General features: G+C 32.0%; 1 protein-coding gene across 21 annotated transcripts in view; it reads right to left on the reverse strand.

Moving 5' to 3' along the window:
- The window catches only part of LOC115212775 (amyloid-beta A4 precursor protein-binding family A member 2), a 248,648-nt gene that overhangs the window by 90,480 nt on the left and 132,552 nt on the right, over window positions 1-25,616 (reverse strand). For 14 of the 21 annotated variants that reach the window (XM_036504010.1, XM_036504018.1, XM_036504015.1 and 11 more), the window contains 3 exons: window positions 19,445-19,596; window positions 11,948-11,953; window positions 3,604-3,648 (listed from right to left, as the gene is read on the reverse strand). In XM_036504010.1, the coding sequence (XP_036359903.1) occupies window positions 3,604-3,648; window positions 11,948-11,953; window positions 19,445-19,596 (203 nt within the window). The remainder of the gene's footprint in view (window positions 1-3,603; window positions 3,649-11,947; window positions 11,954-19,444; window positions 19,597-25,616) is intronic. The other 7 variants (XM_036504005.1, XM_036504009.1, XM_036504007.1 and 4 more) reach the window with 4 other exon arrangements.

Genomic DNA, 25,616 nt, shown 5'->3' on the forward strand with positions numbered 1-25,616 from the left:
TTTGATTAATTGCTAAAATAAATCTGTGACCACTGTTCTTCTGTCCAAATGACATGCTCATGAGCAAAACGAAGACAGGCTCTTTGATTCTTCTTGGAGATCAGAGGTTTCTTTGCCGGTGCCTGAGCAAGCAACCTAGTACCTTGTAATCCCTGAGAAACTGTTTTGCTTGATACATTGACGTCAGAAGTGGAGCTAAACTCACGGGATATCTCAGCAACATTCTTAAACCTATCCCTTGTGACATTCTAACCATAATATGATTCTGTTTTACGTCTATCGGTTTGGGGTTTAGTGTCTGTCGAGTCTGATGACTTGAAATGAACTACAATTCATTGTAGACCTTCCTACAGTAATTGCAATCACAGAATTTGACTTGTCCTCTTGGTGAAGGCACACAATCCTTTGTTTCCTATCACAGGACACTGGTTGTCTCTCACAAGCTGCCATGTTGACAGCTGAATGTTCCAATAATGTAAGATCATAAGAAGTAACTGCTTGCTCATTAACAGTCTTCTAAACAACAAACACCTCGGTTAGTAGTTCATTCCTTCTAAGTGACCCTTAACTTTTGGCCACTGCAATTTGGAAGATTGTTTATTTCCTCATAACTTACGAAATATTTATTCCATTCACTTGAAATTTTCATGAAAGATAGATATTAGATATATCTAAATATGTGTAAAATATCTAGTCTCAACGTTTTGTTAATTCTCTATAATAACTATTTCAATAAACTTGTTCTTACTGGCCCTTATTTTATGGCTGCTACTGTGTATGTATATATATATATATATATATATATATATATATATATATACACACATACACACCAATGCACACAGACATCTCATATTTTACTTTTTATTCTGAGAGAGAAAGAAATGCTTCCAACAGAGGTTACATTACTCAAATCATTCTTCTATCTCTGAATCTTAATCATTCTTCTAAACAGTAGATCTTATCTCCAAATTCCAAGATTCTTACCCTATAGTTTTCAGCTGATTTTAAAATTTAATAAGGAATCTTCAATATTCAATTATAAGACAAGTTGTAAAACTGATACAGCTGATATTCTCTTTGACAAAAAAAAAAAAAAAAAGAGAAACTCACATGAATCTAGGTTTCAATTTTACCAATAAAATCCTCATAATCAACAGTGAGATGTCTTATTTGTTGGAACCAGATTCCAAAAATTTACACACAATTATTTTTCTCAGATGTGAAATATTTATAAAAATAGACCATAGTAATAATGTAAAAGCCCAACAAACTGCTAAAGCTAAACCAAATTTGTTTAATGCAAGGCTGTTTCTTCCATGAATCAAACTCTTGTTCATGTCATAAACTTAATATGCCTTGTTATATCCACACTAATATATTATTTAATATAGTTTGTGTGTGTGTGTTTGTGTGTGCACTGTTATGCAACCAGTGTTACACAAAACTAGCCAATCAAATGTGGCTCTAAGGAAAATAACCTCACAGCCTAATTTGTTGAGAAATTTTAAAATCCTGAAACCAAAATAAACAATTAGGAACATTTTTCTTTAAACAAAAATGAGAAAAACTAATTAACATTTGTAAAAACCTAATTAGTTTTCTTTCCAATCATATAAAATACAGTAAAAGAAAAAAAAATCTCAAAACTAATTAAAAGCTATTGGTAGTTTGTGTAAAATTTCCATAAAGCACAATTCTATAAAATTAGAGCATAAAATGAGACAGAAAATCCTTGAGGAAAAGATTATGTGTTACTATGAATAGCCATAAATGTTAGGAAGAAAAACATCAGAAAAAAATGGAACTTGAAATTATTTTGAGATCAATTAGATCAGTGTTCAATTTTAGAAACTATTGTATATAATTTGTATTAGCTTTCACACAATCAAACTCTCTTTCGTAAATATTTGAACTGACTAGTACTTTGTCAAAACTATGTTTGTGGCAGCATTGTCAATCAATGAACTTTGCAGTAAAAACTTTTAGATATAAGTAGTGTCACACACACAAAGACTATGAAGTATTTATGAAGAATAGAAGTTGAAAACAAAAGTGGCTGATATGTTCATATAAGAGTTCAGTTTTCTATGAAAACATAACCTCAAAGCGCATAGTAAATAGTTTGAAGGAATTTTTATTGGAGCATAGATATAGATATTTGAGGTTGCAGACAAGAAAAAATACAGTAATAAAAGGAAATCTTTTGCATATGCAATAGCCCATCTTAAAAACTTACAGCTTAAGAAAAATAACAATAGATTGCACTCTCTTTAGAATGATTTGTTTGAAAGAATTTAGTGTAGACAGAATAATGTCCAGAAGCAAGACTACTATCTTCTTTCTTTTATTAGGATTTAAAATTGTTAAATATTATCTTGTTTGAAATACTTAATCCATAAAAATATTCAGGCCAACTTGACTGAAAAATCTCAACTATATATTCTCTTGAACAAACTTCACACTTAGAGAAATGAGAAATTAATCTTTGATGGTCAAAAGCCATTAGACATGAAAGCAAAAGAAATCCATGTCAGTGCCAAGCAAGCCTGTTCTGAAAAGAGGGCAAAAAAGAAACAACAGTAATTATCAGTAATATTACAAAACAATACGTTGCCCAGTAATTCATAAATATTAAAATCAATGAACTTTGTAGCAAAATCTTTTAGATTTAACCCTTTTGATACCAACTTGCCTAAAACTGCCTCTGACTCTGTCTTGTTTTCAAAAGTTCTAAATTAAAATCTTCCACCAAACCTTACCCATAATTTATGTTCCTAACACTAGCTTAATGATAACTAAGTTATTTTACTAAATCCTTTGTTTTATTTAAAATTAATTGAAAGAAACACAGAACATCTCAACAGAAATATGGTAACAAAAGGGTTAAGTAGTAATTTATAAAAATATAAACAAACTAGTTTCTGTTATTTAAGCACTTAAAATACTAAGAAACTAATTCTTGCTATCATCTGATCGTTCTAAAAATAGCCATAATCCCTTTCTCTTGTGAAAAGTTTTTAAAAAAATGAAAAACCAATAAAACAACACATATTTTGAAGTAAAACCAATAGAGAAATCTAATATCAAAGAAGCTTGAAGATATCAAGACAGCTGCTAAGTGTAACAGATAAGATTAGAGGATTTTAAAATATTTTCAATTTAGACGTGAAAATAAATCTATACAATTTATATTAATAAAAATTCTATATCAATTAAACTCAACTTTTAACAAGAATTCGATTAATATGATATTTTACAATTGAAAATGTCATATTAAATTTTATGGTGTGAAGAGACTTGTTCTGTAGAAAACTACAAGCATATAAAAGAAAAGAAAAAGACAAGCAAAAAATAAAATAATTTGGGGGAGAAATGGAAACAAAGCAACAGATATAAAAAATAAAAATACAAGACATTTTATCTGTGATAGTAAATTGAATGCTTTCAGTCGTTTCTCCACTCAGCAGCCTGATATATATATATATATGGAGAGAGCAATATATATATATATTTATATTTGCAACAATATAAAAGAGAAAGCAGTAAAAGCAAAAGTTGAAAAATAGATGTAGTAGTTGGCATAGAGGCCTGCATACCTACCTCATAACTCTCAGCTGGCACTGAAGATAGCTCTTTATCACCACCCTGGCCAGGAGAATGAAGGAGAATAATAGGCTAGAGAATAACCAGTAATAATAGACAAAAGTTGATGTTTCTCATCTAGACCAGAATGCCCATGGTCAGGTAATCAATTTGAACTATCAACTAAAAGATAGCCCGGTTTCAAGAAAAACAATAGGTTAGCTAATAGTTTGTTTAATTGCTAACCTAAATATTTAATACATACCTTACTAGGCATTCAGAATTACAAAATAATTTGAAAAGTAACAAATTCCTTGAAAATAATTTATTTTTGTGGGAGAAGTTACATAAATTATTAAAATAGTATATTTTATCACTATTTTAATAGTCTATGAAGGTATTCTGAGTGAAGAATGAATTATCAGTTGTATGCATAAAAATTACATATTGATAGTCCGACAGTTTTGCAAAGCAGCTTCATATGAATGTCTCTAAAATATATTTAACTGAGTTCTGATGCAAATAAAAGCAGTTGCAATTTAATAGTTGGTATAAAACAAAAAAATAATCTGTTACTACAACTGAAGGGATAATTGATAGAACTAAAAAGCTCAGAACCTGACTAAGCTTATATTGAGGTAATAAACAAATTTAAAAAAAGAAGAAATGTTTAATAACATGAAAAATTAAAATAAACCATTTAACTGCAATATTATATGAAAGAAAAGACAAGATTTGCAAGAAGCAAATTGACAAAAATTTGTCATCATTCATTTAGTTTCTTGAATGTATGACTGAGATAAAGAAGCAGGGTATATGTTCTTTCCTAATTAAAAGACATAAAAACTTACAGACTTAATATGAGGATCCTAACATTTTCATCTTTAATTAATGAAGATTCTATTGTCAACTGATAAACTATGAATTCATGAAATAAGCTTAAAACAAATTTTTAAGCATGAGACTTAATGAGATCAACAGTAAAAATATTAGCAAACAATGTCAGTAATAATTACTTAGGTTTTAGGAGTCAAATTTGTAAGGTTTCAGAACTGGAAAGCAAAGTAATGTGTTTGCAAAGCAATATTGATTAGAACTGGAAAGTTGGTCACAGACAGATTCATTGAAAATCTGTTGCCTAAACAGGACATCCACTACAAACTGTATTAATAAGGGGAAACTTATAAAATTGTTTTGCTTTCTCTTTATTTGTCTATTTGTATCCTCAGTTTGAGGTTTTAAATTATCAAAGTCATAAGAATGTCATTAGCTGGGTTGCCTTGTTCAATTCATTCTGGCTCTCTGTGTTAAAATCTTATTGAGATCAGTTTTACCTTTCATCCTTTCAATATTGATAAATAAAAGTAATAATTCAATATTGAGCTGATTCTTATTTCTCTTTGTCAATTTCACTCTTTCTCTGACAGCACATGTAATTCAAAGATCCTCCTTGTCATAGACTAACATGCTGATCTGACATGAGAATTATAGTAACGATATATATGTCTATGGAATACTCTATCACTTGCAAGTTTATTTCACAAATAAGAATGCAGTTGATTAAACAACACTGAATGCTCATTGTCAAAAGAATTCACCATCCTATGCATATGTTTAGAGAAGTAAAACAGCCGAGTTAATAAGAGATGACTTTTGAGGAAATATCAAATCTCAAGTGTGTGTGTACATAAGTTAAGTGAGATGATGGTGCTTCACATTTTCTATTTTTATTATTATTACATACTGTATTTTGTGAACAACAATGTTATTGGTTTCCAACGGGTTTCCAGCAAGCCATTCATTGGTTCGCTGCACACCTTAACTTAACCAAGAACATAATTCAAGTGAAACTGAAAACCTATTCTTTAATATTAATCATATTGTTGATATCAATAAGATGAGTGTTATGAGAACATTTAATTTTATATTTAAATGTACTTTCTGCTACTGAACAAAGTTGGAACAATACTTATTTTGACAGCCAGGTAAATGGAACCAAGTATTGTTAGGGGCTTTGTATAAAATTAGCAACAAGGAATGGAAACTGGACAGTAAAGTTTGAATCTATTACTATGAAGTCAATAATTTTACATCTAAATATCACAGCCATTGTGCTCTGTCTTTTCTGTTTTGTCAATAGACTCAACAATATTTTCTTTGCATTTAGTCAGAGCAGCTGTTATTTTTTATTTTTTTTTTTACATTAGGTACTGTGGTTAATGTGCCTATGTATAACATACACTAAATATAACAAACTTTTAATTTACAATGAATTTTATTTCAGCCATATTTAAAATTGATTAAAAGTAAAAGCCTTGTACATATTACAAAACCTACAAATAATGGCCTTCAACTTTTTGTGCTAGTACAACTTTAGGATAGCAATTATTTCTTTATTCTTTATGTATAATTTTGACTTTTTATATAGGCACAAGGCCATGAATTTTAAGGTTATAGAAGATTAGGTCAAATGCACTACTTGACAAGTACATGTTATATCAAATGAAATTTGAACTGAGAACATACGGGGGGGGGGGGCAGAGGGAGAGAGAGAGAGAGAGAGATCTGTCGTGAGCCCTATGACTCAAAGTCAGAGCTTAACCAGTTTCCCATGGCTTATAAATGCACGAGATTACAACACCACCACTCCCTGAATGAGATGCTGGTCCACCACAGGGTTAACTTTTCAGCTATTGTTTGAACTCATTTACAACTGAGTGGACTGGAGCAAGGTGAAATGAAATGCATCACCTGGTCAGAAAATCAAAACCATGGACTTGATTGAGTACACACCCTAACCACCAGGCCATGCACTTTCACCCCTAATCACTAGGCCTTGCACTTTCACAGAACATAATTGAATGCAATTAAATACCTTAAAGTATTTAATCTATCGCACAACAGAATCTATTAGCCAGTGCTTTCAGTAACCTTTAGTGGTAGTTTATAAATTTCCAGCAAGACTAGAGTTTTAAGGAAAGCAGCATAGTAGATTTTATCAACTCAAAGGGATGAAAAGTGAAGTTGACCTTGAAGAGAATTGAATTCATTACATACAGAGAAATAAATAAATGCAACAAGACATTAAGTTAAGAATTATAACTAATGATTTCTAAATACTAATAATAAAATAGTATGCAACTTTCCTAAAAATTATTAGGCATGAAATTTAAGATTTAGTGGGAGATGGAAAACAGAAAATTGTCATGCTCATGCCTTTTCCAAGAACAATATCAATGGTAAGTAAAAGAAAATCTCCAAAATGGAAATCAAAACTAGGCTATGTGGTTAGGTTGCCAGATACATGCCATGGTGATGATACTACTACAGAATTATTGAAGGGAGGGGAAAAGGTCATGCTGTTCAATTACAGAAAAGAAACAAAAAGCTCTTTTCTCTCAGTATTGAGCAGAACATGTAATGAAAAGGGTTGTATTAAAGAGTGAAATGATAAAGGGAAATAAAAGAAGAAAACTAACAACACATTAGGAAATTAAGAAAGGTACCACATATTCTAAAAATATGTGAATCTTAAAAGTCACACTGAGAGTTAAACAGCGAACAGAACCTTGGTAAAACTCTTTTGAAAAAATAAAAGAGGTCCATTAATAAATAATGGACACTTAATTTAAGAACATATATATGGCTATCAATTACCAAATAGTAATAGAATTGACTCTTAGAGAAAATTTATGGATTATAAAGGATAAACCAATTTTACCATATTCTTGGTAAAATTTCACAAAATGTTAATGCAAAAGAGAATTTTTGACTTGAGTATGAAAGTTCCTCACAAATATATATCTTAGATTTAAGGCTTCTTTGTTTAGAATATTTCCAATACTAGTCATGAAGTAGTTAATAATTTTAGAAACATGTTCACTTGAAAACACTTGTAATGATAATCTATAAGTGTGTGTACAGATTGAAAAAAAGAGTACAGAGAAAGAGAGTATTATAAGTGTTAGAGGAATATATTATGATTGGCTTTGATAATTATAAGCATTTGCAACAGTAAACACTGGTCAACAAAGAATTTCCATTGGGGAGTATATTTAAGTGAATCAGAAAGCACTTTTGAAGCTATCTTCAGTTTTTCAGAAGAACAAAGTTTTTGAGATTAGACCAATTGTATTTTTTTACAGATATATTTTGAAATATTTTCTATTCTTTAGAATAGTCAATCAGACCATTACCATTTAATCAACATTCCTCATAAATGTAAAAATCATCCAGAACACAGTTAAACTATCACTAGAGATCTATATATATACTAGATATAGTTTGGTTGCTGTATAGGAGACCAAGAAAAGCAGTGGGTACCACTTAAAATCTGCACTGTTTGATCATGTGGACTATTTGAATGATTAAAAAAAAAAAATTAAGAAACAATCAATGCTTTGCCACAGACAATGGAGTCATGTAACAAAAGATCATTGTTAAATGCAACTGGCCAATAAGGTCACCATGTGTCCCATGAATAAACAGTTTCAAGTCTGTCCTCTTAGTTGACCCCAAGAAGATATTTTTACCATGTATCCATATTATATTTAATTTAATGAAAGATTTTGTAAAAACAGTGGGTAAAATCAATTCAAAAGGATTTGAATACCATTCCAAGGAAAATTTCCAAATGTGAGTGCAAAGAGTGGACTTTTGTGGGGCTGCAGATCAATGGGGTTTTAAAAAGTACTGAATTTGAACAAATGCTCAAGACACTGGAATTACCAGCTTGGAAAGCTTTTGAGTGGTTATATGAAAACTTTCTGAGAAATAAATTCCCTGGATATAGAAGTGTGATTGAGAAACTCCTTGACACCTATAAAGAAATGGGTGTAATCATCATCATCATTTAACATCCATTTTCCATTCTGGCATGGGCGGGATAGTTTGACAGGGGCTGGTTAGGCAGAAGACAGCACCAGGCTTCACTGTCTGCTTTGGCAAGGTTTTTACAACTAAATGCCCTTTCTAACACCAACCACCTTACATTTCTAATAGTCTCATTAAATTTCTTTCAAGAAAATCTTGATGCCATTAGCAAAGAGTAAGAAGAATGATTCCATCAATATAGTTATGTAATAGAAACTTGATAGCAGGGATTTTGGAATGGAGGCATTATAATGTATATTCTCCACAAACATGTGTAGTGTATTTAATTGAATCTACCATATAAAAGTAAGGTTAAAATTAATTATGTTTGAATTAATCAACTGTAGGCTGTTTCAGTTCAAGTGATATACAAATTCTGCATAAAATGCTATTTAAAATACTGTAAATATTTTTAAAAAATGAGATAAAAGAAACTGTTAAAGTCCAAAAATGCTAAAGAAAGACTTAGAATTCCTGCCAAGGATGCAATTGGATGCATCTCTGAAGAAAAAATAGTTTATTTTTGTTGACCAGTGTTTGCGAAGATATAACAAGTACCTTTGATATTTATTCAATCAAAGGGGATCATATGAATGAAAAACATGTATCAGTATGAAATATACATAAAAATTCATTAAATGACAGACAATATATTTCTCAATTTCTCACTTATTCTTAAATAAGTTAAAAAGTGAGATACTGACATTGTGCTTAAACAAAAAGTTATAATAAAATAATGTTCTAGAACTACAATATATGAAATACATAAAATCACTGAGATCAAAGTGAATAGAAAAGCAAAACAAACAAAAAAAAATAAATAAATAAAGCTAAAATACATCACAATGAATTTTAGGAAAATAATGAGACTGGTGCCATATGAATGCTGAAATTATACTAATTAAAGGCTGTTTAAATGAAGTGCATGATTTTGACGCTGAGATAATGATGTGAAGACATTTTTGTGCCAATAAATAAATAAATAAATAAAACATGATGATATTCCAGAGTTTTGAACAAATAAATAAAATTAGTTTTGCTGAAAAATTTCAAATGTGAATATATGCATGCAAAATAATATAAAGACTACACATATTTAGTGAACAGATAATGCTGACAAAAGAAGACCGTAAAGAAGACACTTCAAAACTTGACACATTCTTACTATATAAAACATTCTCACATATAAAAAAAATTGAAATGCTATCTAAATGAAAATTAAGGACAACAGGCCTTATAGACAGATAAAATAAAAGATTAGTAGCCAATTCTTTCATCATACTACAACATCAAATCTTGGTAATAGTTTACAAAATTTATTACTTAAAAGTTAAAAAGTATCAAGTAAAAGTGAAGAAAATACTATAAAAATGCATTTACTATTTTAGGCTAAATATATAGACAGAAAAAATGTATGTATGTGAATGGATGGGCAAATATACATACATATGAGAGGACACATCGATTGTGCCCATTGCTGCAGGAAAGATACAATCTACATCAACAACAACTGCCTCAAAATGTCACACTACCTTTTCATGAGACATGACAGTGTAGCCAAAAATATTTACAATGCTATTACATGAAGGATTGTCTTGATGCTCATACAAAAAGCACACCAGACCCATGAATCCGCACCTTTAAAAATAAGGAATACTGTGGAGCAATCCAATAGAAACAACAAACTTATGCAAAAACAACAGACCTCACACTGTTTCAGGGGACAGGGAACAACTATCATAATTTATAAGTTAGTTGCCCATAGAGATCAATGTCTCATCTAAAGTTGTAGAAAAGATCATCAATGAGGAACTGATGCAGAACTTACAACTTTTGTATCCTGGATCTAAATGTCTTCCTGTAATTATCATAGATGCATTGGATAATGAAACAACAGATTTGAAATAGAAAATAGAAGCCCAAAAGTGCTAGAACAAAGCAAACTCACTCACACCCTTCAAATCCAATTAATTAGTGGATACAGTGAAGATGTGCAAAACATTCTAAAGATTCTTCATTTAAATTTCTTGGAATAAACATATATACACAATCTTATATGTACATATAGTAAACACACATACACACACATCCAGATATACACCCACATATATGCATTTATTAACTCATTCTCATATTCACAAATTGCAGGATGTATCTTGACTCAAAGAATCCTTGTCACTTTTCTAGTAACTGACTTCAATTCTGCACAGAAAAATATACATAGATACACACAAATTAGTATGTATACATAATACATACACACATGATCGCTTAGCTGGTGCTTTATAAAATACAATGAAAGAACCATATTTCTGGGTTAGAAACAGGCTTTTTCCTGTATTGGTAATAAATTTAAATTATATAGCCAGAAAAACAACAGAACACACATACATTACACACACACATACAAAATGAATAAGCAATAATGCATTTCCTGAATAAATGAGAAAAAATAACAAAGATCAACAACTAGTAGTGTTTCACAATATGAAGGTTTCCAGTTTGAATGTTATGATAAACAGATAAAACTTCAGTTACTCATACTTACAGATGTATAAACAGATATGAGTTTGATAGAAAAGAAAAAGTAACTTTCCTTCACTAAAATTGCCATAGAAATATTTTTTACATGACCCTAAACACTTCACTTATTTAGCAAAATAAAATATTTTAGTGTATTGAGGAAATACATATCAAAATGGTAATTTCAGAAGAATGCAATATGTTTACAACAAGTATAAAACAACTGATTTCTTGCATAAGCACAACTTCTGATTTATGCATAAAGTCATCTGATTTGTGCATAAGTATATAAATGTAAAAAATTTAAATTCAGAATCTAAACAGAGGAGAGAATGCATCTTATGTTCCAAACAACTATACAAGTATAAAGTGATGGAAAATTAAAACCAGGAATGGAATGTTTGTTTCAAGCATTTTTAAGATGACCTTAAAATTTACAAACAACTAATTAAGACTAAGTGAAAATTCAACAGAAATAATATTTCACACACACACAACAAATAATTCAGAGACTCAAATGAAATGATTCTAAATGATAAGAATATCTTCCTTTTTTTTTTTCCTGTCCAGAGTCAATTTAAAATCAAATTAAAATTTTCAAAATATATTGGAAGACTTAAAGGTAGTGTTTATATTATAGTATAATAAAAATTGAAGGTGGCAGGATTCCAACAAGGTAATGCTAAGTTATCAGTTACAACGCAAATATATTTGAATTTTTTCTTTTTGTATTTTTATTAATTATATTAAAATAAATATTAACTGTATTCTCCAAAAAAAAAAAAAAGAAAAAAAAAAGGAAGATTCTTCTACATTCAAATAGCTTTAAATGAAAAATACTGAATATTGCTTTCTTAAATTACAGCGAGTAAAGAAATAAATAGCAAGTAGTAACTAAATATATGGGTGAGATGTTTTACAACTATTGTACAGACAATATCAAAAAAGGAAGAATGAGATAACTCACCGAAGCCTAAAAATGTAATATGAAAGAAGTGAGGGAGAAAAGGAGGAAATGTTAAAATGCATTAAATTAAAAAGAGTTCATCAGGATAAATAAAACTTAAACATATACACACATAGCACAAGATTGCATCTAATTCACACTCACTCTCTCACACATAAACATATATACATATATATGGACAATATACATTTTTAGATGGAAATACATACACCTAAGATATATGATTTTATGAAAAATATATATACATATATCTTAATACAAGATATATGTAAGTTAAAAAGAATATAATAAATGCACAAACAAATGGAAAACAGACAGAGAAGGTTGCCAAATCCTTATCAGTTATTGGCCAAAAGATCAATGCAATTTCGCACCTATGCAACATATCTTTATATAAAACATAGACACAGGGATATATCTTTATACAATATATATATATATATATATATATATATATATATATATATATATATATAGAGAGAGAGAGAGAGAGAGAGAGAGAGAGAGAGAGAGAGAGGAAGGTGGGGAGCAAATATATAAAAAAATACATATCATATACATATCAAATATATGCTGTCATCCCAGTGAAACGACTGCAGTAAAAGTATTTAGCTAGTAGTAAGCCAGAGTACCTAGCATTCATTGCCAGTGTGCTAGAGAAAGCCTTTTTACAGGATTCCATGCTTTGTAAACTGGTGATCACTAAAGAAGCTAGGAATAGATGAGGGTAGTACAAGCCATATACAGGGATGCCATCATCAAGGTAAGAGTCAACAAGAACAGCAATAAATTTAGCATGCAGGTAAGAGTCCACCAGGGCTCAGTTTTCATTTCTTTCTATTTGTCATAATCCTCCAAGCTACAGCAGAGGAGTCAGAAACCAGTTGTCCATAGGAACTCCTGTATGCTATTGACCTAGTTCTCATATCTTGAATCTGTAGCAGAATTAGAAGAAATTCCAGACATGGAGGCAAAACCTGGAATTGTAACCTCAAATGAAGCAAAGATTAACATATTAGTAAGAAAGAAGACAGGACTCTGCTACCATCAGGGAAATGGCCCTGTTTGATATGCAGAAATGGGCATGATAGGAATTCCATGAAGTATAAACTATGAACTCACAAGAAGTATAGTAAAATCACAGGTACAATAATAGAGAAGGTAGACTTTGTATACAGCAGATGTGCAGGAGCATTAAACACAATAAGCACACAGAAAATTAATTCTCTCAAATACTAAGAAAATTCTCTGGAAGTAGATCTACTAGGATCTCCTGGCACTTTTTTACCCATCTTTTATCATCCAAACTACATGTCCAAACTCATCTGGTCGCCATTCTTGCACAGTATGACTGATTGCTCTTATACTTAGTTTTCCTCAACTCGTTTATACCGCACCATTCATCATAATCATCATTTAATGTCCTCTTTCCATTCTGGCATGGGTTGGACAGTTTGATAGTAACTAGCAAGTCAAAAGACTGCACCAAACTGTCTGCTTTGGCACAGTTTCTAGGGTTGGATGCCCATCCTAATGCCAACCACTTTACAGAGTGTACTGAACATTTTTTATATGGTCCCAGCAGCAGCAAGGTCACTGAGTAACTAGCAAGACTGGACCCCTCAACTGGCAGTGTGCAAGGTGATGAAAGTTTACAGTATGAACAGAAGGTCAGATATAGGTGTCTTAACATTATTCAGACAGTAGAGTATACTTGCTTCATTTCTGTCCAAACTTGCACATCCTCAGCACTAAGTCCTCATGTCTCCCTACAATGCAGCATTGCACTTTGTACACAAGCTCCATACAATCTACCCTTCACCAAAAAAGAGACTTCTCATGTCACCAGCAATAATAATAATAATAATAATAATAATAATAATAATAGCTTCCTGAACTTTTTCCACTCTGTTCTTACTCTAGCTACTATGCTTGCTGAGCATCCTCTTTCACTGCCAGTTAGGTTACCAATATAGCAGAAGCTATTGACTACCTTTATAGAGTTTCCTAGCATTGAAAAGAATTTATCTTGCTACATAGATACATGAATATATATAAATCTAAAATAAAGATAATATATTTAGTGATTTTCAAGAAAAGAATTAATTAAAACAGTTTTGGACTTCTGAATCAGTCCTGATATGAAAGTAATCTTCAAAGTGTGACTACAAGCTTAAATCTATATCCTTTCGTAATTATATTTCAAATATCGTTAATGATGATAACGATGATAAAACTTTTCAGTAAAATCATAAGAACACATACTGACGAGGTAAAAACACATAAAACATGATAATGAAATATAACTTATATGAACTTTTTCATTAAGTGGCATACATCAGAGAAGTCTGCAACAAACAGATGAACATTTAATGTGCAAATAGTTTGTTGGAAGAGATTTCATTGTTACCATAAGAGGTTTAAGTAATTATGTAAGCCTTTATTAGGTAAAATTCATTCTTTATTATTTCTGTATATAAAATAATCTGCACATTTTTCAGTAATGAAGTAATCTATTTATTTATTTCATACATAATTAATTAAATTGCATAAAAAGCTAAAAAATAAAACCAACTAAAAACTAAAAAAAAACTAATGATATGGTAAATGATCAATGAAGCCAGTGTTGTTAATATACCTGTTACAAACCAAAATTTATTCCTGAAAGCAAATATTACTTGTAAATGCTGTTGTACTTTTTACACACACACACACAAAACCCTTTTAAGATAGGAAAATCTCAAAATTATACTATAATATATTTTTAAATGGGTTTTTTTCTGAAAAATACATTTATATTAAAAGATTATACATTTTAGATGCTCTCAAAATAATGCATATGCCATAATGTCAGTAAGTATCAAGAAAGCTGGATAACAATTTCAATTCATTTTAACTAAAAGTAGTAAATACATTGTGAAATGGTTAACTGGTTATGATACTGAGATACAAATACAAGAATTATCAATTCCAAGTTGAAACTAGAATGCATTTGTATTTTATAATAGTGTTTGTTAATAGAATACCTGTGAAATAAAACAAAAATATGAACTAAGGGAAATAACTGTAGTGGAACGATGGCATGGATTTACATATATTTGTTAAAAGTTATATTTTGAATGATGCAGCAAAAACTGTTTACCATTTTGCCTTTTAGTTGGAGAAAAAGTAAAAAGCCAAAAGTAATTCTCAGCAGAGCTCAAAGGGAGGGGGAGATAATTTAAAGAAATTTATCTCGTTTCAGTCACTGGGTACTGACCAGATAGGGTTTGGGCAAAACAAATCAACCCCAGTACTTATCTATTAAGTCTAGTACTCATTCTATCAGTATCTTCTACCAAACCACTAAGTTATGGGAATATAAAAAATCCAACACTGGTTGTCAGGAGATGGCAGGGGCCAAACATAAAGACACACACACACATAATTATATATATCATCATCATTGTTTAACATCCATCTTCCATGCATGCATGCATGCATGAGCAGGACGGCTCACAGAAGCTGGCCATGTAGAAAAACTACCCTATACTACTGTCTGCTTTGACAAGGCTTTTATAGTCGGATGCCCTTCCTAACACCAACCACTTTTTAGAGTGGACTCAGTGCTTTTTATGTCGTACTAGCACAGGTGAGGTTAGTTTTCGCATGATTTTTACAGCTGGATGCCCCTCCAAATAACCACTTTACAGTGTGGACTGCATGCTTTTTATGTGGCACCAGCACTGGCAGGGTCACCAAGTAGCTTGCAAGACCAGGAATCATGAGAGGGGCAGGTGCATTTGAGGAGGGGAACCCATGTCAGAGGATGAAATGTTAGAGAGTGACAGAGAAATAAGTGTCTTGCTATAGAGAAGGTACATGGTTACCCAGGGAGAGACAGAAAGAGAGTGACCAAGAATGAGGGCAGATATATATATGCTGCTAGAGAGGAGATATGTGACTACCCAGCCAGAGGGAAGAGCAAGGGTAAGAAAGAAAGAGAGAGTAGGAAATAGCAAAAATGTAAGAGAGAAAGGAAGTGCCAGTGTATACTCACAAGTAACAAGGATCAAAGCGTAGATGTGATGGTAAAGAAAAGGGAAGTACGAAGGTAGTAATATACACAGTCAAGTGTTGCCAAGAAGGCGCAAGTAGGGAGTGGGGATTGTAGTGACTGGCGAAAACCTGAGTAGAGGGCAGGGAAGGGGATTGAAAGACAATCATAGCTTATGAAGAGAAAATCTATATATAACACACATACATATAATAGGCTTCTTTTCACTTTTCATCAACCAAATCTATTTACAAGGCTTTGGTCAACCTGAGGCTATAGCAGGAGATACTTGTCCAAGATACCACACAGTGGGAGTGAACATGAAACGATGAGGTATGGAAGCAAACTTCTTACACAGTATGCTTGAGAATTTTGGATTTGTCAGTAAACAAAGAGATGGTAATGGGTACTGTAGGCTAACAAAGATTGGATTTTGAAGAGAGCATGTAAAGTAATGCATTCGTGAAATTAATATCCAATTTCTTAAAATTAAATCTCTTCTGAGGAAGTTGCTTACAATAACCGCTGATTTTTCTTTTCTTTCTCTTACTAAAAAGTAAATCTATCGCAGTTCATATTATTGGCCCAAATGAGTTATTTCCCTTGGTTCATATTGTGTAATTATGCAAGCTTAGTGGCTAAAACATTTTTTTTTCCACTTGTAAAAAAAAAAAGTTTCTCAACTCATCGACCAGGTGCAAATCAGCTACATTTCTAATAAAATGGAAACATGTTCCTTGCCTGCTAACAAGGATCAGATTTTCTATTAACCCTTAAACTGAGAAATTAAACTTCATGGTTATTCCTGTAAGACTTAAATATCTACCAAAACATTCAAGTTGGTATTTTCTGCAAGTTGTGTTACCGCAATGAACTTGACATATGAAAAACAAGAAAAAGTTCCAACAGAAGATAGACTGGTAAATGAAACCACTTTCTGTAGTTAAGGGTAACAAAATTTTGCATGTGTATTTCTGATTTCTGCAGTGAATAAATATTTGTTGTGAAATTATCAACTTTTTTCATTGAGATTCACTTACAACTACAACTAGGTTTTTGTTGTCTTTTACCAATTATAATGCAAATTTTAAATATTTGAGAATTATTAGCAAAGTCAATATGAAAATTCCTCTAATCAAAACAAAATTTCACTTACTTAAACCATATATGAGATCAGTAAGGGAAGCACTTCACTTTACTCCTTTATTATTATTTTTATATATATATATATCAATGCAGTGCACTAGCACACTCTGAATATATTGAAATGTGTAGAAAATATTTGGAGTTAACCTAGAATGGGTTTACAAAACAAAGGGAAACAACTCGGTCATCTAGCTTTGATGATTACCGGAATACCTTTTGTAGATACTATTTTACAAAAAGTATTTCTCTTTGTCAAATCCCATTTAATGCTTAAAGCTTTTACATGTCTTAAAAACAGTATATTTTCAGCAAAATAATATATGGAACTAATAATAATGTATATATGAATAATATATGGAAGGCTAACTAGGAAGGCTAACTAGGAAGATGGTTTTTGTATGTGGCAGATGCTCAGGAACAATAAACACTGAAAATGCTCTGAGACCAACTTCCGTCACTTTCCAGGGAGAAAAACTAGAAATAGTTGATAGTTTCCGTTACCTAGGTGACCAAGTCAGCAGCGGGGGCGGGTGTGCTGAAAGTGTAACTGCTAGAGTAAGAATAGCTTGGGCAAAGTTCAGAGAGCTCTTACCTCTGCTGGTGACAAAAGGCCTCTCGCACAGAGTGAAAGGCAGACTGTATGATGCGTGTGTACGAACAGCCATGCTACATGGCAGTGAAACATGGGCTGTGACTGCTGAGGATATGCGTAAGCTCGCTAGAAATGAAGCCAGTATGCTCCGATGGATGTGTAATGCCGGTACTCACACTCGGCAGAGTGTAAGTACCTTGAGAGAAAAGCTGGACCTAAGAAGCATCAGTTGTGGTGTGCAAGAGAGACGTTTGCGCTGGTATGGTCATGTGGCGAGAATGGATGAAGATAGTTGTGTGAAAAAGTGCCACACCCTAGCGGTTGAGGGAACCTGTGGAAGAGGCAGACCCAGGAAAAGCTGGGACGAGGTGGTGAAGCACGACCTTCGAACTTTAGGTCTCACTGAGGAAATGACTAGAGACCGAGACCTCTGGAAGTGTGCTGTGCGCGAGAAGACCCGGCAGGACAAGTGAGTCCACAACCCGTGGCCTTCTACATGGGATGGAGCCAGCCTACGTATGCATACCTTCCCTTCTTGGGACACAAAACTCTACTTGTGAAGACGTGTTGAGGCAAGTGAGGATCAGAATCGAAATCGATCAATGGAAATTGCGGATGTGCTACCAGTGCCGGTGGCATGTCGAAACTCTGCTTGTGAAGACCCATTGAGGCAAGTGAGGATCAGAATCGAAATCGATCAATGGAAATCGATCAATGGAAATTGCAGATGTGTTACCAGTGCCGGTGGCATGTAAGAGAACTTTCCGTTTCGCGACCGTTGCCAGCACCGCCCCGTTTCGTGTCCGTTGCCAGCCTCGCCTGGCCCTCGTGCCGGTGGCACATAAAAAGCACCATCCGTTCGTGGCCGTTTGCCAGCTCTGTCTGGCACCAGTGCGGGTGGCACGTAAAAAGCACCCACTACACTCACGGAGTGGTTGGCGTTAGGAAGGGCATCCAGCCGTAGAAACACTGCCAGATTTGACTGGGCCTGATGAAGCCTTCTGGCTTCACAGACCCCAGTAGAACCGTCCAACCCATGCTAGCATGGAAAACGGACGCTAAATGATGATGATGATGATGATGATGATGGATCTAAGCCAAACATTTTGTCATCCTGATTCAAAATACTCTTGTAGCACAGCCTTTCATTTATACCTTATCATAATATAATGAAATAGAGGATGTCTTAAAAAGGCAACAATGGGAATAAAGTTTCAGACTAGCCCTTCATTCAACGTAAACCCATACAGTATAGGTATTGGTTATATGACTGGTGTATGAACAATATATACACCTATAATGATCTTGTTCAACAATAAATACACAGCAGCAGGATGGTTGAAATACTAAAGTTTAATAACTTAAAAGAATCACAAGATATTCCAAAGCCTGTCAAATACTGTAAAAATAGGAAATAGGGAAGTACTACATCAGGTAAGTAATAAAAAATATATCTTGAATAAGTCCCACACCTTGAATCCTATTGATATTCATTTATCAAATAGCCTTGTTTATAATTAGAGTAATGTATTTATCCCTGGAGCAAAAAAATAATGTAGCACCCATAAAGATCATTTGTGTGTGTGTGTGTGTGTGGTGTGTGTGTGTGTAAAACACTTGGACACCATTTTCTAGTGAATTTAAAAATCTAAATAAAATAGAAAAATAATATGTAAATAAAATAACTTCTAACATAAAAGAAATTTATGTCAAGTATCTTCACCTTAATTCGTCCAACAGCTTCTTGTGCTTGTATCATTCTCATTGGTTTTGATGGTTGCCCTTCAGATATTAATTGTGTAGAACCAAGGTAACGTGCTCGAAATAACACACCTTCTATCAATACTGCAGGGTTGTCCGGATCATTTATGCAAACTGCCAAATATAATAAAGGTTTATAATCATTATGATACATTATTCATGTACTTGTTGCTTATTTACAATAAGCAACAAAGTACACTGTAAATTAAAAAAAAAGAAAATATACAATAATCCCAAACTGATATCAAAACTAAAAAAAGCAAAGACCACTTCACTGAAAGAAATTATCACAAATACAAAAAGTAACTGTCTAATCCCTAAAAATAATCAAATTTTTATAAGGAATTAAAAAAAAAAATTAATCAAAATCTGGTTGAAAGTTTCAAACCACTCTGAAAAATCTGGATCTAAAATTATAACATTTTCAAATCTGAGAGACTCTATTTACCATCTGTTGAATGAAGAAAACATTATAGAAATAATATATATATATATATACACACACATATACATTAAAAATAAATAATATATACACTAAAAACAAAACAAAGTAAAGAAAATTAACTTACAAATCTTAATTATAATATTTATATACCCAAATGTCAAAGAAAAAAGAATGGAGTATGTAAAGCCAAAAAGAAAACAAATAGAAAATGAAACAAAACCCCATCTTGTAAACTTCAATAAAAACCATATAACCTTTTACCTCCTAAATCAGGACTTTTATTGTATCAGATAGAAAATTTTTAATCCTTTGGATCAATTTTTATAACTTAATATTCAATTATGAAACTTTATTGACTGATGAAAAAAAAGAAAAGCAAACAAAATATAAACTAGACAGTATTATATTGTATATTTTACTACCAGAAATCTCAATCCATATGATAGGATAACTGGTAAGTCATATATTTAACGTAATTAGTTATTAAATTAAAAGAGAGTATTTAAATACAGTTCACTAACACAAACTGAACATCAATTAAATAACACAAACAATAAAAGTGATGTTATTAAACTAAACCTTTTGGTTACTTCACTCATATTTCAAGTGCAAAAAGAAAAAGAAAATCTTATAAATGGAAATGGTTTTTTTTTTTCTTTTAAGGAATTAGCAGACTGGAAATATCTATGACCTTTTTGCAGCACCCACAAGACTAATGGGAGAAATGGGGCAGAGAGCATGACTTGTGGCTCATTACAGTAAGGAGCAGTAATTAGATAGTTTTGCAATTAAGATATGATTCTAAAACAAGATAGTGTTAGAAAAATAACAAATAACAAACAACAATCATACAAATAATGTTTAAGAACAAGGTGATTTAATTTATTTATTTCATATTCATACGACTGCTATTTATGTTAAAGATTAAATTAGGAAAAAAAATTGAAATAACTATATCACTTGACGTAATTATTTCACTATATATTAATAATAAAGCACTAAGTCTAAATGTTATAAACACTGAATTAATACATTGCCATCACTTATAAAGTTTTATTGTAAATACATCATTTGGTAAGAATAATGTCCTAGGAATCCTGGAATTTTCAACATGAAAGAAAACACTGTATAAACAGCTGAATATCTAAAACTCTATACTTTAACAAATTTTTGCAAAGTTAAACAACTTCCAAATCATTCTTAAATAAAGGTACACTATTTAATTTCAGTTATTAAATGGAAGAGAGGTGGTTCTATGGATATGAAGTTCACTCCATAACCATGTGGTTTGGGGTTCAATCTCTCAGCATGACACCCTGAGCAAATGCCTTCCACTGTAGTCTAAGACTGACCATATGCCTTATGAGTAGAATTGGTAGATGGAGACTGTATGGAAACCTATTGCATATAACATGTTTATGAGCATGTGCTTGCAAATGTTGATACTTCATGGCTTCATTACCATAGCCTGAGCAAAAAGGTGACGTTTACATTCTCTACTGATTACATTAGTCTGTAATTTCAAATCAAGATCCCTCACTGAAAGCATGTGAGGATTAGTAACAGAAATGGCATCCAGCTACAAAATTATGTCTCGATTAAGTCTCCATCCAACCTATGCTAGCATGGAAAAACAGATGTAAAGCAAGAGATATGTATTTAGGTGTGTGTGTGTGTGTATAAAGACACACACACATATACACATACACACATGTATCTATATATAAATACACTAAGAGAGTAATTTATGAAGCATAAATCGATTCCACTAGCACCAATGGAAGCACTGAAAACAAGAATATAATGGAATGCCTGAAGGAACAAAGACTAAACTCTGAAGAGGCAGACCAAAATAAATAAATAAAAGCATATCAAGCAAAGAGCTAAAGAGATTTAATTTTCGACTGTAAACCCACAATGTGAGAATGCATTATTTTATCTTAAAGGATGCCGAGTAAGGTGCAAAGTATTTTTTCTAATATGTAGCAATGTTTTTAGACTGTCCAGAAAAACAGTTTACAGCAATCTTCTCAGATAATTGCTTAGAAAAAACTGAATAACTCAAAAACCTTCTACTTCTTCAATAACAGAAGATCCCGATGACTCTCACAGAAAAAAGTGCTTCTCCAAAGAAATTTACAAGAGATTACTTTTTTTCTCAATAATTTCCTTTTATGCACCATCTTGCTGTCTTTTATCTTAGCTAGAAAGCCTGTCAGAAAGTGTGTGTGTGTTTTCAATCAGTAATCTATAATTATTTATTCTTAAAATCTTTCATTTGCTATTTTAAATTTGAGTGAACAAGTGTATGTGCATGTGTAGATGTATGAAGCCCGAAAATCGTGTTGGATTATTTCCCTTTAATGATATGTGCCAAACCAACAATAAACAAAATGATCACATGGATTGAAATTGCCCATGAATTTAATTGATATGAATGATGTTGCTGATGACAGATATGGTAATGATGTTAGTGATTAATTTCATGCAACTATCTAATTCATGTAGGGAAGCATGTACGCAGAGAGATCAACTTTCAACAGTCATGATACACTGTTCTCACTTTTTCCTCCTATTACGCAATTTTTCATATCTATGTTTAACATTCACATTAACAAAATTACATCTCAAACAGGTTCTTTTTCTTTATGTGTGTAGATATTCCACATAAGATATGATTATTCTACTATAATATACAGTTCACACATCTAAAATAGTGCCTGCATTACATGTAATCACATTTTCTGGACCAGATTAAAAATAATATTAATTCAAAGTAATCCAGCCGAGATAAACTATACTTAATACTTTTCAACAAGTTTTTGCAGTTTTCTCCTCTACTGAGCTGTGTTCTCTCTCTCTCTGTCCCAACCTCTCTCATGCCTACTACAAAAGTGTGTGTCACATTTGTTTTTTAACAAGACAGCCATATCATTGCAAAGCTTCTGAGACTAACATAGGCAATATTTTGCTTGAACATGTGTGGACCCATGTTTGCAAGGTGAGCAAACAAGACTCTCCAGAGGATTACAATTCTGGGGAGTAAGGATCAGGAGATGTGTTGTGTATGAGCTGGGAAATGAGACACAATTAGGTGAAGTGAGACAGGTGGGATTAGTACACCTGGGTGGTGAGGAACTAATAATTATTATAAATGTCCACAGAAGAAGCAGAGATAGGAAACCACATGTCTGAGATTCGGTGGTTGAAGTGTTTTTATGAGTGATTCTTTGCCAATCAGTTGATTAACCTTCTTTTAGATCTAATTAAGGTCTCTGTGTCTGCACACAAATATGCTGCAATGATGGTCTTATAGATTTCAAGAGTGAAATATTTCTTGGCTCTAACGAAGAATCTTAGCCAGCAAGAAGACAGCTTGGTAACATTGCAAAGGCTTAGGGTACACCAGAGTTGATAGAATGTGGGTTAGAGAGAGAGTCCTGTTGGCACATGCTGCATTACTTCAGCGTAACAGGAGGCTTCCAATCCAAAAGAGAAAAAAAAAAAAAGGAGATGGAGTCTTTAGGCAGGTACCTTCATCAGAAGGTTCTCATGCCAGACACAGTAAAAAATCAAAACTAGGCTATGTAGTGAGGTACATGATACTACTACAGAATTATTGGACAGCGGAGGAAAGGTCATGTTGTTCAATTACAGAAAAGAAACAATTTTCTTTTCTCCCAGTACAGAGCAGAACTTGTAAAGAACAACAGTGCATTTCCTCAAGGCTAAGGGATTGCTGGTGAGGGACACAGGAGAGTAAGTCTTTGGTAAATCTGGCTGTATGGAAGATAAACTGATTGTTGCTGAGAAAGGAGAGAGACTACAGTGATGAACATAATTGTTAACCATTTCCATTACATCTGAGAGGTTAATAGATTACAGGGTCATAGAGGTTGGTCATTTGGATACAAAACACATTCTAGTGTATTTCCAAAAATTGACATAGACTTCTTGAAGAATCTGACAAAGACAAGAAGAGCTAACTTTAAAGTGTACAGTTTGAAAGTGAAAGGATACCACTGGGTCGTTTGTCTTGGTAAATCTCAATGATTACAGGCATTCATGGAAGCAGTGAGTGTGAGACTGAGAGTAGAGAAAGAATAGTTTGAGAGAAGTTTTGTTGGGGTATGTAATATCAGGTTGGATACAATGTGAACAGCAAATGCAGAAGCTTTTCCATTTGTATTTTCTCTTGTTACCTTTTCTGAGTTTTATCCTCTAGATCCCATATTAGGTGCTTAATCCAGTCTTCCTTCCTCAGAACTTTCTCCTTAGCTATGCTTTTCTCTCAACAGCTCACTCATCTTCAAATTCAAACAGCATCAATCTCACACACTTGTGAAACCTAAACTGTGTCTTCAAATTTAGGGAATATATGAAAAAGATAGGCCACTACCTCATTCCCTAAGACTAAATCATCATAAAAAAATATTATAGATCCCCCCATCCCAATGATTATGTTTCCCAACTACTATCAATATGAAATTCTAAAATACACAACCATTTCTCTTCCATTCTAACAATTTTTTCCCCCAAATATTTTTGTTTCTAAAATATTCCTGACTTTTTGGACAACCTGGAACTATTTAAAAAAATTTTCTATGATAGATCATCATTTAAATTCTCAATATTTCTTACACATTCATCAAATATTATTTTGCTTCAAAATTTGATGAATACATTAGTTAGCATTTGAAGAATTTACATATTGCAAACAATTTTATTTTTTGTAAAGTTATATGAAAAGAATATTTAAGCAGAACATGTAGATAAATATTCAAGTCCTTCATTTCCTTTGCAACTAATTCAATTATTAATAGCAACTGTCTGAATAAAAGATTTTATCTATTGCTTCCATCTCATTATAACAGGCTATCTTCTTCAAATCTTGTTCTGTATCAAGCATGTTAGTATTTGAAACCTTGAATTTGGTTCTTTGATATATTTTCCTTTGGCTTACATCTTTCTACTGGATTTTGAAGGTAATGACACTTTACATTTAAACCATATTTACTAACCACATCCTTTAAATGGTATTTTTAAATCTATTTCAATCAGCTATAATTTTTTTTTCCCCAAATATAAGTAAGTTCCCATAAATATCCAAGATGGAATTCTGCTAATCAGACTTGTGAATAAGAAATTGGATGTAAAGAAAAGACACACAGACTTGAACTTGATATATTTAGTGATTTTTTTTTATATTTAAGTAGGTTAAACTCTAGGTACATTAGTAATGTTAACCACAGTAGAAATAATCTATCCGGAAATAAAATACTTCAAGAATACATAAATATTATCTACTTCAATTTAAACAAATTTAACTATTTTTCTATTAGCAATTTCTAATTTAAGCTTATTTTATAAAATAAATTGTACTATAGCTGCTGAAGTTGCTTCTAGTAGGGATCTATCTACCTGCTGTTGTTAATATAATCTAACTAAAGAATTCTACTAAAAATTAAAAGTCAAAAGGTTGAGATGATATTAAGATTATTAAAGTATTTAAAATATATAATTTTATCTAAATTTTTAAAGATAGAATTATATATACAGTAGAAAATATATATCTTTACATCTAATTACTTCATATTAAATAAAACATATACTAAAAGACATTGTCTAGTCAGTGCTGTTTTTGGTATAGAGTCTCAAGTATTTTGATGAAACCAATGAAACACCAACA

The sequence above is a fragment of the Octopus sinensis genome, linkage group LG6, assembly GCF_006345805.1.
Source record: "Octopus sinensis linkage group LG6, ASM634580v1, whole genome shotgun sequence".
In the NCBI taxonomy this organism is placed as follows: domain Eukaryota; kingdom Metazoa; phylum Mollusca; class Cephalopoda; order Octopoda; family Octopodidae; genus Octopus; species Octopus sinensis.